The following is a 13,760-nucleotide window of genomic DNA, read 5'->3' on the forward strand; positions in this document are numbered from 1 at the left end:
AGCATGCATACCATGACGGGAAATGATTCGCAGTCATCTAAGGACAGGTGGATAGAGTCCCTGCCTGGGCAACAGGGAAGGCTGGCACTTGGTCTTCCCTCGGCTCACCACTGAAAACCGGAACAGGGCGCACAGAGCTGCCCTTTGCTTCTGCTCCTCCAGATACAGCTTTCTGAGTCGGCTCCTTTAAGAGGCTCAGGGTGGGCAGGCTGCAGCAGGAAATGGAGAGCGAAAGCAAGCTACAGATCCCTAAGCTTGGCTGTGGTCCTGGGGCAGAGCCTTACTGGATGTGTGCCCCCCACCCCCCAGCATGAAGTGGTGATGGGTTCTGCTCAGGGTTTGGAGTTGTGATCTCTTCAATGCCCCTGTCTCTTGGAAAAGTCTAAAAGGCAGAGCTGGGGCCTGGGCAAAACCAAAACAAACCAGAAACTGCCAGGGAGGGTGCACAGACCCCTGTGCCCACTTCAGCCAACTGGGCACAAACACCATCCCCATGAATATCTGGACCCAAAGAAATCCCGGACAGCCTTGCTCAGTTATACATTTTATTCTCTAATAGGTACAATACTAAAATAAACACAAATTAAAAAAAAGTTTTATTAAAACAAAACTGTACAAAAAAGCAGTATACTACATTTTAATTACAGAACAGTCTACTGTCCAAAAGGCACTAATCCAGAATAGGAGATACAATGAAACAGGACTCATTGAACTATTTAATCAATACAGTAGAGCGCTTGTTTCTTTGACCATTTACATCGAGAAACAAGGGCTTCTTGCTACAGTCATCACACATTGTTAGAATCCGAGTCCTACTGGGAAGGTGCAGTATCACTCCTTAGAGCAGGCTCCACCAGGGGCCAGGAGGGGGCTGGGAGGGGGTGGGCAGCAGTGGGTGCCCAAGCTTGTCGTGGCCTCTGGTGGGTTGGTTCTGGCCATGATTGGCAGCTACTCTAACCCCTCTCCTGTTTAGCACCGGCAAAGTGGGTTCTGAGATGCTCCAGGTAATGAATTGGACCTCTGGTGACAGCTCCGATAGGGAGGCATCTGGTGACCCTGTCTGAAAGGGCAGCAGCTACCTGGGAGACATGGCCCAGTGGCAGCCAGGGGACCGGGAGCTACACCAGGCAAAGCTACCTGGGCAATGGAAAGAAGTCTCCCCTTGCTCCCTGGGTCTGTGAGTATCCAACGATCTTGTCTGGGAAATTGGTTTCTAAAGAGGGAGTTTGCTTCCCAGAGCCGAGTCGGACTGCCATCGCATGCCTGGCCTCGGCGGTGCAAGCCTGGCCCTGTCTGTTAGGTGGCCACACAGCTCCCTGAGCCCAGCTTTATGGTCACAGACTCTGGCCTAAGGAAGAAGGATACTGCAGCTTTCCAAACAGTGTCACACAGAGAAGACGAAGACAGGCATCTGATGTTAACAAAAATAAGTCACAAAGAAATGGGGTTAAACCAAATCTCTTCTCACAGCGCCCTATACTACACCCTCCTTCTGCTTAGCAGAAAATTGTACGTACACAAAAATACAAATACACAATTTTGTAGAACAGTCTGATTTTTAATATATTTATATATATTTATATTTATACGAGTGGCAGGTTAGTTCATTATATAGAGCTTTTTGCACTTTTGGCTCATATGCAACAAGGCTTATAAGTTCAGCTTTAGCTTTCATTCAGATTTTATAGCTTTTGAACAGATTTTTCACATTTAAAGCAGCATCCAATTTGCACTAGGAGTCTGGTGATTATGGGGAAAGATGGGGTCAGCGGTTATGGGGGTGGGGCGGTATACATTCCAGTGTGTGTGGCATGTAAGGAGGATTCCATGTGGACAGAGCTTGCCATGACGACCCCTTGAGGTAGACTGAACACCTTACAGCAGACTCAGACACAGGTGTGATTCACCCTCAGGGACACATGGCACACAAGATGGGGACAGAGACCAGAGAAGACACCAAAGGGGAACACAGAGACTAAGACACACAACGGCCAAGGCCAGGAGGGCGCCCTGCCCCCTCCCCGACTCATCTGGCAGGATCCTACACAGGCATTAGGCTGAATACCTGCAGGCAACCTCACGACATCTGGTCCCTGGTGTCTGGTCAGAACACGTAAGCCTGCTTTCCACTTCCCAGCTGGCCATGCCAGCTTGCTCCCAGACCCACGGTGAACTATACACATGCTGCCCTCAACAGGCGTGCATTTGGCTCTTGTTAGGATGTCCAAGTTCAGCTAGGGCCCAGCATCCTGGCCTCCCCGATGCTCTGACTCAAAGCTGTCGTCCCTCAATTTGCATCCGGTTGACATTCCTCAATGACACCGGGCCGGACAGGTGCTTGGTAGGTAGACCATGGACACTGCATCTAGAGGGTGACACATTCCTCAGGGGCAGCATGGGTTTTGCATGTGCCACAGCCTCCCTTTTGCCACTAGGCCACTCACCCTCTGTGTTCCCCTCTCTAGGTGAGGCAGGGTCATCCGCACCTGTTACATGCAAGCGCCCAGTGTTTGCATTACTCCACTGTCTGAACAAAAATCCTGGATCAATGAAAATAAGGTGCCTGCGTGATAGATTGTTCCTTTCTACTTGTCACTGTTGTACCAACTGAGCACAGCAGTCCATGACCTGTTCTATACCTCATGCAAATAAAAGGCCCAGATCTAGCTCACACTTTAATTATTCCCCAAAAGAAACAGTCTCTCACTCATTTTAAAGAATGCACATTGGATCTTACTACGACTCTACTGCTGATGGCCTCCGGCTCCTCGTCACCTGGGCTGTGGATGCGGTCAGGGCTCCAGTACGCACAGGTTTTTCAGTCATGATCCCTGCCTGCTGGCTCTCTTAGAACTCTGCTCAGAGGCGACTCACTCCTGTTCTTCACTCAGTAGCCACCAAGCCCTAGCTAAGTAGATTCCTTAAAACTTCCTCTGACCCAAGGTCATAGTCACATCAACAGAAGGAACAAAGGAAACAGTGACAAAGCCAGCCCTCTCCCCTTGCCTGCCCTTGTGACCATTCTGCCTGCAGAATGGCAGGGACACTGGGTTGGGGAGCGGGGATGTGCATCACACCTGCCCTGAGGCGGGGTGCATGGTGGGAAGGACAGGGCACAGGCCGACTCTCAGGCAGGTCCCAGAGGTCTATAACTTGCTTAGGCACTTAAACATAAATGAGAAGTTTGCTCTAGAAGGTACTGCAGACCCAACCTAACCATGGCCACGGAGGGGAGGCTGAGCCCATGGGGAGATTGGAGAAGGCTGTAGGCTCTTCCAGGGGAGACAACTGCCACAGTCTTGGCACCTTCCAGCCAGGGAACTTATGTGGTGGCTCAGGAGCCAGTTTGGCATCCGTGGTCCCTGATCTGCACCTAGTGAGGTACAGACTGCCCTGACACACTGTTTAGGGTCATTGTGAGGAACCACTAAGAAAGAAGAGAGCTTTCAGAGTAGAACTGTGGTAGAACCAAAGAGCATAAAGGAGAAAGCTTGCCAGAATGGCAGTGCTTGGAAAGAAAGAGCTCTACCCACCCTGAGAACTTTGGTTTTGTTTTTCTGGTGCCCATTTTCAGAGATGAGTGATGAGATCCTCACTGCTTTCAGTACAGTCAATGTAGGCATCAAGGCAAATGATAAGGGGATACTTTCTGAAAGCAGCCACAAGTGCTCACCTCCACTCAGCACACATGACACACACACACACACACACACACACACACACACACACACCCCTCACGCCTGCAGATGGGGCCCAGGAAACGTCAGGGAGTGGCTGCTGTTTGCATTCATACAGCTCTAATGCCATTTGGTTTTCTAGTCTAATGGCCTCGGAGAGCCTTGGAGTGGACAGATGGCCTCACAGGTTTAGGCTGAGCTCTTAATTCCAGTAAAGCAAAATGGGAGGGGTTTCTAGGCTAAGGATGCTACAAACAAGACTGGAGAGATTCAACCTGGAGGTGCTGGGAAGCAAAGTCCTTGCAGGAGCAACAAACCTTCACACAAGTCCCTGGGACCGGTCTGTCTTGAGCCCTGGGAGGTGACAGGCACTGATTTCATCACACAATTTCCATGGCACCTTTGGCTACCAATAAAGATGCAAAATCTTGATTATACCAAAATGAAAGGCACCCATACTCTTTTTTTCTTCAAACCAAGGCATTTGGGGCAAAATGAAGCCAATGTTAAGGCTTCGTTGATCAGCCAGTGTCACATAGCATCAGCAGCCCCACAAGCCAGCCTGCCCAGTCCTTCAGCCTTCCTCCTCAGGTGTGCTTACTTCTCTTGGGCTTTAGGCTACCCATGATATGACGGATCAGAAGGGGACAGTGACCTAGCCAACTCTCAGAGAACCTAATTTTGTAAGAAAAGGAGCTAGAAATGATGGTGATGATGATGATGTGTGTGTGAGTGTGTGGTGGGTTGGGGGCTGGATGAAGGAGTGTAGCAGGTCATTTGGAAGATGTCCCTAGTCTGCTGTCACTGACCAGTAGTCATTAAATGGCCACATTAAATCTGAGGCAGCTTGCTCCATTCTTGGACTCTGGATATTAAAAACTTTTATTTTAGGCGTAAATTTGAATGCCTTCAAGAAACGTCTACTTAAGGGCCTGTCAGTGTCGATAAGGAGCAAAGGAAGCCATGGCAGAGTCACGTAACACCAGAGAGCCAGAGCCTTGGGCTCCACAGTGCTCTCCTTCCTGTCTATGGTAGAGGGACAGCAGTATTTGTAGGCGGATTCAACACAACCCTCCAGAACTCAAGCAGGGTGCCTCAAAGTCCCTGGAGCTAAGCACTGCAAGAACTGAAAAGAGCAGGCTTTGGGGAAGCCACTGCAGAGCAGGTGGTGAGGGCTGGAGAGCAGCACCCCACAGTGATGTGCTGTCTGAGGATGCAGCTGCAGAGACAAGAATGGAAGTGGCTGTGGCACAGGAGTGACCCTGTGTGCCTGAGAACAGCAAGTGGATTGGCAGTGACCTCAGCAGAGTAAGACTACACATTCCCAGATACCAGCATCTAGATTCTTACATCAATCACTTCTGGGGTTTTTCTGGGAGAGAGAGAGGAAGGGAGGGAGGGAGGGAGGGAACAAACAAACAAAGCTATTCCCAGGCAAGTACCACCTACACTGTCCTTGACTGCAGGGCTAGTTTTGTGTTTTGAGGTGGGGTATCTGTGATATGCAGGGTGTGTTTAATCAGAGTGGCCCCCCCTTGAGCACTGGAGCAGATGAGGTTGGGAACTTATGGCTCCACACCAATTCCATTCCTGTGAGTGCTCACAGGTGATCGTAACGTTCTGCTGCTGTGCAGTACATGTCACACAAGTCACAAAATTAGCTCAACCAGTGACTTTTCAGAACGGAATCAGAAGGCGGCCCTGAACCTCTAATGGACATAGCAGTTGCTCAGCAGCTGGAAAAGTAAGAAGCGTTGTAATTCCGGATCATCCACATCAAGGCTGACAAGTCCCAAGGACCACACCTCTGACCTGTGGGCATGGGGAGGGGCCACAAGGTAACTTACAGAGGCAGCAGTAATGGCCATCCTCCCAGGACCACCTTCCTGACACAGGCATCTGCTGTACATTTCACTGTAGGTATCTGGGAGGAATCCAACTGAAGCATCCCCAGGAACAGAAACTCTTCCTTACCTCTCCATATGTGTCTGTGTGCTGAGGAAGAGGGCTCCCTAGACCTCTCTAGGCTTATACTCAACCTCAGCCTTTCCACCCAACTGAGCTGGAACCAGCATCTTGGTTGGTTAGTGTTCTGGGTGAGGAGGGACACCTTCTATAGAAAGAGTGAAGACACACACACACACACACACACACACACACACACACTTGGCTACTAACTAATCCCACAGTGTCCAGCCTGAAAAAGACAGGGCTCTTGAACTCAAGTTAACCTCACCTGAGTCTTGAGCCTCATGGGCAGAAGAACTTATAAAAGGCCACTTAGCACTGGTAGCTGCTGGCATCCCGGTGGACCCTTCTGACGCTCTAATTGAATCAAGGCTCCTGCAAAGGATGACTAGAAAAAAAAGAAAAAGTCCAAACTAAGCCGCTGGAGAGTGGAGTGAGTTCTGCAGTTCCTAGTTAGGAGGACACTACAGGCTGTGAGGATTATATGATGCCCGCCTGAAGGCACAGGTGCATAAAGAAAAACGAAGTGGGGGGCAGAGAACATGACTTCAGAAGAGCCAGGAACCCATCCTGACAGCAGAATAGCTCTAGGGACTTGCGATGGCTGAACATGGTAGATGTGAGCAAGCTTGGGTGCACACCCTGGAGCCCAAGTCCACGCGTTCCTGTGGGAGGTCGATGTGTGCCCGATCTCGTCATGTCCCATGAGGAAAACCCTACTCAACTGCAGACTTCCGTGTGGCAAATACTTTCTGATGGTCACGGCAGTGGAAACAATCAAGTTTCCAAGGAGAAGCCTGAAAATCCCAGGAAGCCCAGTTAAGCAGCAAGTGTCCCCAGGAAAGGATGGGGACCAGGAGGCTCTGCCAGAGGCTGCCTCAGTTTGAGATATTGACTAGTTTCTGGTCAAAGTAGAATAAGATGAAACTGGACACAAGAGGTTTAAGAGAATTTGGAAGTCAGATCCAGCAATAAGCAAAGCCTTCCATTCTGGACCTGAAATGCTTCCCAGTGCTCTCTCACTCGGGTGGGAGATGAATCCCATATCATTATTTTGGTTTACTGAGCTGTTGTTCCAAAATGTTCTCAGGAGCATTAGTGCTCAAAGGGAACGAGGATGGGCTCTGCTATTCTCAATCACATAAAGGACAGAAATCCTCTTAATTATGACCATGCCAATCTACACCCTGCTAAAACAGCTAATTACATGTCAGGAGGACACTCAGTCATTCGGAACAATTGCCATTATACTTTTATATATTCATTCTATGCCACCCCCCTCAATTACCATGGCTACAATTTGAAGAAAGATTCTGCCAAACCTTCATTTGATCACAGCACACCATCGTGAATTTGTGAGTTAATTATGGCTGTATGGAGCCAGTCTTATTTAAAGAGAGAAACGACAGACATGCAGTCAGGGGAGCTGGCCTCCTGGGCATTCTAAGTGGGGCATCAAACTTCCCAACAACAGTGCTGGAGCTGTACAGCTTGAAGACTGGCCACAGAGAGGGTCTGTAAGCCCAGGATGGCAGCGTAGTTCCCCTGCTCCCTAGCAAAGGCAAGAGGGAAGCCCCAGCAGTGGAAGGCGGCCACTCTCACACCTCACCGGAGTAGGAGCAGTGAGCTTTAGTTCTGCCTGGGCGCCAAGAATGATAAAGCAGTTTGGGGACATATATATCGGGGATCCCAAGGCAACCGCTAGGCGGGCAAGCTGAACCTCCCTTCAGCCTTCTGTCAGTCTTGTCCTCTCTTGGTTAAGGAGGAAAACTAGTGTTGTAAGGGTTTGGGTGGCTTGGGTTGCTGACTTTTTTTTTTCTCCATTACCTCCCCCTCCACACACATGGTGTAATGAAGTATCTACAGAAACCTCGCAATGTCCAAACTTCCAGCTTCTACCAGTCCATAGATGTGCATAAAGCTTCGTTTTAAGCATGTCAGTCCTGTATGCTGCCGTAAGAAGTAGTGTCTCCCCTTAAGATTAGAAACAGATGGCACTGAGAAAAGTCTTTTAGAATGTATGCTATAAGAGATGCACTTTTGCAACCAGAACACTGGCTTGATGATGTGACGGGCCTAGGCCTGAAAGCCTTCCCTATGGCCTTTGTATGTCAGTTCCCTAGTGCAGCAAGAAAATCACTCTTCTTAAGTGATGGGCCATCTTTGAAATGGAGGAGTGTAACGAAGGTCTCTATGCAGGACACAGCACCTGTTCTGACTACATGCTACCATGAAAGCCTAAGAAAGCTATGGCCATGTGTGGCTGCCTCCCTGCAAGCCATCCCCTGTTGCCAGGTGCTCACTGTTACAGTGTAACAAACGATAAGGAGACAAATGGAAAGGGTGTTCACAGCAGCAGTGCAGTTTGTTAAATCCAGTATGGCTGACAACTGGTGGCCCAATCCTGAGTAAACACATCTGCAATGTAACATAACACAAACAAAGGAGAGCTGTGCCTCTGCAGTTCCTGCCCCTGCCCCAGTACATCCCCACCCAGCTCCACTCACACACACAGCAGAACCGGTCCATGTGCCCAACCTTCACTTGGGAAATCTTACAAAAATAAATTCGGCTCAGTAATGCTGTACGTGGAATTGGCTAGTCTCAGTACAGCCTCAGTAAATACAGTAGTAAAACATAGCTAATAATCATAGCAAGAGGATGACGTCACAGAGGTGGAGAGACGGATGCTCATGCAGGAGCAGAGAACTGCTGAGCAGGAGGCCACCACCACCTAAGAAGTTATTGCCTAAGAACTTGGTGAGGCTCACAGAGGAAAATGCAGGCTGTTCTCTGAGCAGAAGAGGAAGAAAGCTCTGGGCTAGAGCAGAGCTGGTTAGATGGAGTTCTGCATCTAACCATAACCTTCTTGAGACCAGGGAGAGAGGACTTGAAGGGAACACATAAGAGAGAAGCCACTATGGGACGGGATTCTTTTCACTGTGTACACAAAGGTAACAGGCTTGGCAGATGGAACCTTGAGGGTCTGTATTCAGAGCAGACTAACACTACCCACTAAGTCTGTGCTCAGAGAAGAGAAAACGTCCAGTGATGTCAGCTCAAGACAAAGACACAGCGCTGAGACACAGAATGGAAGGAAGAGAAGCCATGTGGATGGACAGAGTGCTGGAGCATCCCGCCGGAACAGCATCTGCTGTAGCCGGTGCCTGACGACTCATCTCCAAGGAGTTTAAAGCAAGAGTTCCTAAAGCCAGATAGAACACAGACCACTATATCAGCTTTCCATGTGCCGTTCCCACGAGGTAAAAACATTCCCAGATGTCTGGTCCAAAAATAATGGGTGTGGCTGAGAGTGACAAACCTCCCAGGAACCAGAGCTCTGGAGCAGAGCACAGTAGTCCAAGCAGGCTTCCAATGCCCTCATCTTTCTAAGGTCACCTAGTGAGCTGGAGCGAAAGGAACACCGGCTGTCTGCTTCCCCACCCCAGGTTCTCTCCTCCTGTAACCTGCCCTATGGGGCGTTCAACACAAACATCAACATGCCTGCTGTGAACGAGTGTCTCCTGGGTCTGAGGGCCCTGGATAGTCACACAGGAGAGCAATGCCCTTCCTGGTGACTGTCTCAGGTAGGTAGGAATATCTTAAGATGGTCCTTTGTTAACAGGCCGCCCGCCATGTAAGGAACCAGAAGGTGGGAAATTACCTTCCTATCCAGCAACAGTAATTCTTAAATAAACGTCATAGCACATTCTATGAACACCTGCTTCCCTCTCTTCTTATCCAGCAACAGTAATTCTTAAATAAACACCATTACACAGTCTACAAATGCCTGCTCTCCTTCCTTCCTATCCAGCAACAGTAATTCTTAAATAAACATCACCACAGTCTATGAGCGCCTGCTCCCCTCCTCTGCTGCTTCCAGTAGTCACTGGTCGAGAAGATACAATCTAAAAGAGCTCTGGGACCACAAGAAATACAGAAGGAGATGAGAGCAGACAGGGTGAGCAAGAGAAGCACAAAGGGTGGATGAGTCTGACTGCGGATGTTCTGTGGCCATTCCAAGAGTTGAGACTCAAAAGTAGAATCAAACCTGGTGACCCCAGGGAAAACTGACCGATGGTAGTTTTTGAACCTTGATCCCAAAGAAGCAAACTCCTGCTGTAGGTGAGAGCGCAGGTTCCCTGTAAGGCTGAGAGTCTGTGGGCATGCGACAGACTTTCTAGCTAGCTCAGCACAGAGCCAGCCTCCATGGTGCCTGTACTTTTCCAGTACCACCACACTGCCACACAGGGCTGGCACTGCCTGTACCAAGCCAGGGCTTGGTATCCTCTGCTGCACTGCTTTCTCTAAAAGGCCCTAGGATGACAGAACACTCTGCCCTTCTGCTGTTCAGAAGTTCCCTTAGAGACTGGAGCTGTCTTAACAGCTGGAGCCTGTTCCTTTAAGACAGCAAGAGAGAACAAACGACAGGAGCAGCCACACCCTAAAGAAGCTGTCAATCATCATAATCTCATGATAAATCATGGATGTGCCTTGCCAGAAAAATACATTTTCCCCTCCTCTCCTGTTCTTTCTGATTCAACTGAGAATAAGCAGATAAAACTCAACCAAAATGGATAGACATAATAGGAATATTCCTTCTAAGTAAACAAAAGGAAGGTGAGAAAGACAGGTAATGCAATCTCTCAAGTGAAACAGACAAACGGATCAAAGAAACCACGCGAGAGTCTAAGTGGGTGCGGGGGACTCGTTCCTGAGAATAAGAAATGCTACTCTTAAATTTGTGGTTCAAGTAATACAGTAAGAGAAGATGGCTCCATTTTACTTCAGGTCTCAGAGCTGGGAAAAATGCATACATTTCCCCCTGAAATCTACTGATAGGAGCAGGGCCAAGCCCTACCTAGTGCCCTTCAAAGTCACAGACGTAGGTGGGGTAGCATCCTCAGCTCCTCAAAGATGACGTGACTCCTCACACCCCTGTAACCAAGACTTATACCTAAGGGATAATCTAGACAGAGTGTGCCTCAGTAAGACCAGCTAAACACTGCGGATACCGAGTATCTGGTCAGCGCACAGGGGAAAGCGAGGAGGGTCGGACACACTTGGTGAGGAAGCAGGGGTGAGGAGACGGCACCTTCTTTCTATCTTAGAGATTGGTTCAGGCATGGACAAAAAGATGGAAGCCTGCTCAAAGGCTCACTCCACACTGCCTTCTAAGCAAGGCTTCTTCAGACGCGACAGAGGGGAGATGGGAGGAGGCAGGGAACGCTCAGCCTCTCAGCACACACTGCACCAAGTCACTGAAGGCTGGTTCTTCTTACCCACAGTGACAGTGTGCTATTTAATCAGGGCTCCAGGAGATCATTTTCACACAAGGCCAGCAGATGTAATTTTCTTTGATGCATGAATAGTTCATCATTTTGCTACTAGATGACAAGGTGACCACAGGGTGACTTTATAACGCAAGTTCACTGTTTGGTATTTTGAGTTCTCAAAATGAAAAAAAGATTTATCAAATATAAATATCTTTAAAAAGTAACAAAAGTGCTACATATATGATCAAGGAAAAAAATTCCATTAGTTACTGCCGCTTAAAGTAGATTAAACTACAAATATCACCACATCCATTATCAATATGGCTTCCAATTATTAAATAAATTGCCTGTAGCAATATAGCTTTCACACCTCCACAAGGACAGATAAAGAGAAGACAGCAAAGACATCCTGCTGTCCCACACGCTCATGATGTAGGTGATAAATGCCCCCTGCTTTTTCTGCCCCTAGCTAGGCAAGGACCTCCATGTGTGACAGTCAAGTTGCCATAGTCCCCAGCAAGAGTCCTAACGACTCTGGGTGGGCTTCAGGTGATGGGCACCAAGCCTGCTCTTTCACTCACTCAGGACCTCAGCTCTATCCTTTTTGGTAGCAGGGAGGGGGCACCGACAGAAGGCCAAGCAACTTCCAAGGTAACTCCAACACTTTCCCGGGCAGGCGCTGGCATCGCGCTGTGGAATGTATAGCGGCTCTGAGAACTGGGCTCAGCATCCATCCGACATTCAGCTCACGCTTTTCCCTACTGCTCTCGCTCTCAAGCTGGCCTTTGCTTTTCAGAACTTGGTTTTTGTCCTTTTTGTTTTAGAATCGTGGTCCCAAAGGCAGAAGGCAGTATATTATCTACTAGGTCACACAGCTCGTAAGAGAGAAGGATGTCTGTGTTGGGCATGTTAGCATTAACCAAGATCTGAGCTTGGGATTCCAATGGCATTCTTAACACAGCACCCAAAGAAGTAGAGCCCGGCCACACTGTGACTAGGAGGCACGGCTTATTGCAGCTGAATCAGTGAGTCTCACGCCGAGGCGGGCGCTAGTGTTCCTTGTGCTCCGCTCCATGGACACTTCCCAGATGGTGTCTGTCGGCCCTGTGCCACTACCTCAGCTTGCATCCTATCAGTCTTAGGGCAGGGACGGACGAGGTACAGCCTAGTGTTACATGAATCTAAAGGTACCCGAGATTTCACACAGAGCCTAATATTTGAGAACTGAGGGTTATCTAAATACCTGGAAGCACTTTCTTGGAATGCTAAGACGGAGCAGCGAGATTTTTCTTTTTTAGCCTCAGGGGCTGGGAGAGGGAAGTGTGTTTGTTTGCTTCTTACTTACTGGAATTTTAATACTGAGAGAGTATATGCAAAGGCTGAGGGCACCATGCCATCTTCACAGAACAAGACCCTAATGGCTACCTGACATACAAGAAACTGTAAGTTATACTGTAAGAACACATGTTAAGGACCGAGGAAAGTCTGCTAAGGTGCTACGTCTAAACTAAGTTAACTGTTTAACTCCCTGATCAGTCATCATCCAGGGCCTCTGTCTTGATTTCATTGGCTCCCTGCCGGGCCAATGCCAAGATAGTGTGGTTGACGGCCGCCATCTCCACAGCTAGCGAGATGGGATCTTGGTGGTCACTATGGCTGGTGCTGTCATCCTAGATGTGCGGAGATAAGAAAGGAGCGTTATTTGTCGGCTGGTAACAATCTCAAGCTCACAAAAAGGCATGCGGGGGTGCCGTGCGTGGGGCAGAGCAATCTGTGGAGAAAATGGCTGAGTGCATCTCATGGTGGAGGTGAACTGTATTTAAGTAGACACTGAATGGACACAGGTCCAGAGACTTTTCATGTTTTTGTGACTCAACAAATAAAAAGGACTTAAATGATTTGTTTTGTTCCTTTTCACATAGTATTTATTCTATCAAAATTTCCTAGTGCTGATCAAACCTTTAGTGATTAAAATAAACTAATAGTCTGGATTTTTCTGTTTGCCAGAGATACACTAGAAATCACTGAACCCAACCGAGCGCACGCCTAAATCCACAAAGCTACTGAGTGGCTCCTGGGATCCAGGGAGTTCCCTGCTGAGAACAGCAGAGGAAAAGTAGAACAAACACTTGTACCTTACAGATCAGGGACAGGCCCTTAGTCACACAAGTCGCAAGTGCAGTGCCTGACTCGGAGCAAAGTGAGGCTCTCACCCTCTAAGCGACACACAGTAAACAGCAAAGCTGCCGCTTCGCCTAGGGACACATGCCTATGACCCCAGCACTCCCAGGCGGAGGCAAGAGAGACTGACTGCAAGCCCCAAACCAAACCCAGCAAAGCCAGACAACAGAAGAATGAAGGCAGCTGTCCTCGCAGGTGTGCTGGGCACTGAAGACCATCACAGGTAAGGAGCGTTTCTCACCTGTCACAGCTTCAGGGAACTCTGTACCAAAGAGCTTTGGAAAGAGTAATTCCCTTGGGGGAAAAAGCATGTGATGTGCTGCCCTCAGGGCATCTGCAAAAAAAAGATGGAAATGATCCATCTATGTGGTTTGCTGACAAATAACAGGAGTGTTTCCAGAGAGAAACAGCACTTTCCTGATCCAAGGGTGGAGCAGTGCTGGGACAGCTGAGTCTCTTGGGGGGTGGGGGTGGGGGATAACCTGCTGGGACACATGGGTGCGACTGTGTCGTTCCGGCTTTTAGACATTAGCCTCTGGGATTTAAGAAGAAAGCTGCAGAGAGTCACAAGCCCTGCTGAAGTAGTAGATACATGGAGGCAATGAAAAGCAAGAGAATGAAGACCATGGCATCTGAGGACAAGGTAACCACCAAAAGA

General features: G+C 48.8%; 1 protein-coding gene across 16 annotated transcripts in view; it reads right to left on the bottom strand.

Annotated features, from left to right (window-relative positions):
• Positions 1-1,479: 1,479 nt before the first annotated feature.
• Positions 1,480-13,760, bottom strand: part of Hmbox1 (homeobox containing 1) — a 142,248-nt gene continuing 129,967 nt past the window's right edge. For 10 of the 16 annotated variants that reach the window (XM_085828717.1, XM_021181574.3, XM_085828721.1 and 7 more), the window contains one exon: positions 1,480-12,591. In XM_085828717.1, the coding sequence (XP_085684843.1) occupies positions 12,454-12,591 (138 nt within the window). In that variant the 3' untranslated portion in view covers positions 1,480-12,453. The remainder of the gene's footprint in view (positions 12,592-13,760) is intronic. The other 6 variants (XM_085828724.1, XM_021181577.3, XM_085828723.1 and 3 more) reach the window with 4 other exon arrangements.

The sequence above is a fragment of the Mus caroli genome, unplaced genomic scaffold, assembly GCF_978045245.1.
Source record: "Mus caroli unplaced genomic scaffold, Mus_caroli_1 scaffold_12, whole genome shotgun sequence".
Taxonomy (NCBI): domain Eukaryota; kingdom Metazoa; phylum Chordata; class Mammalia; order Rodentia; family Muridae; genus Mus; species Mus caroli.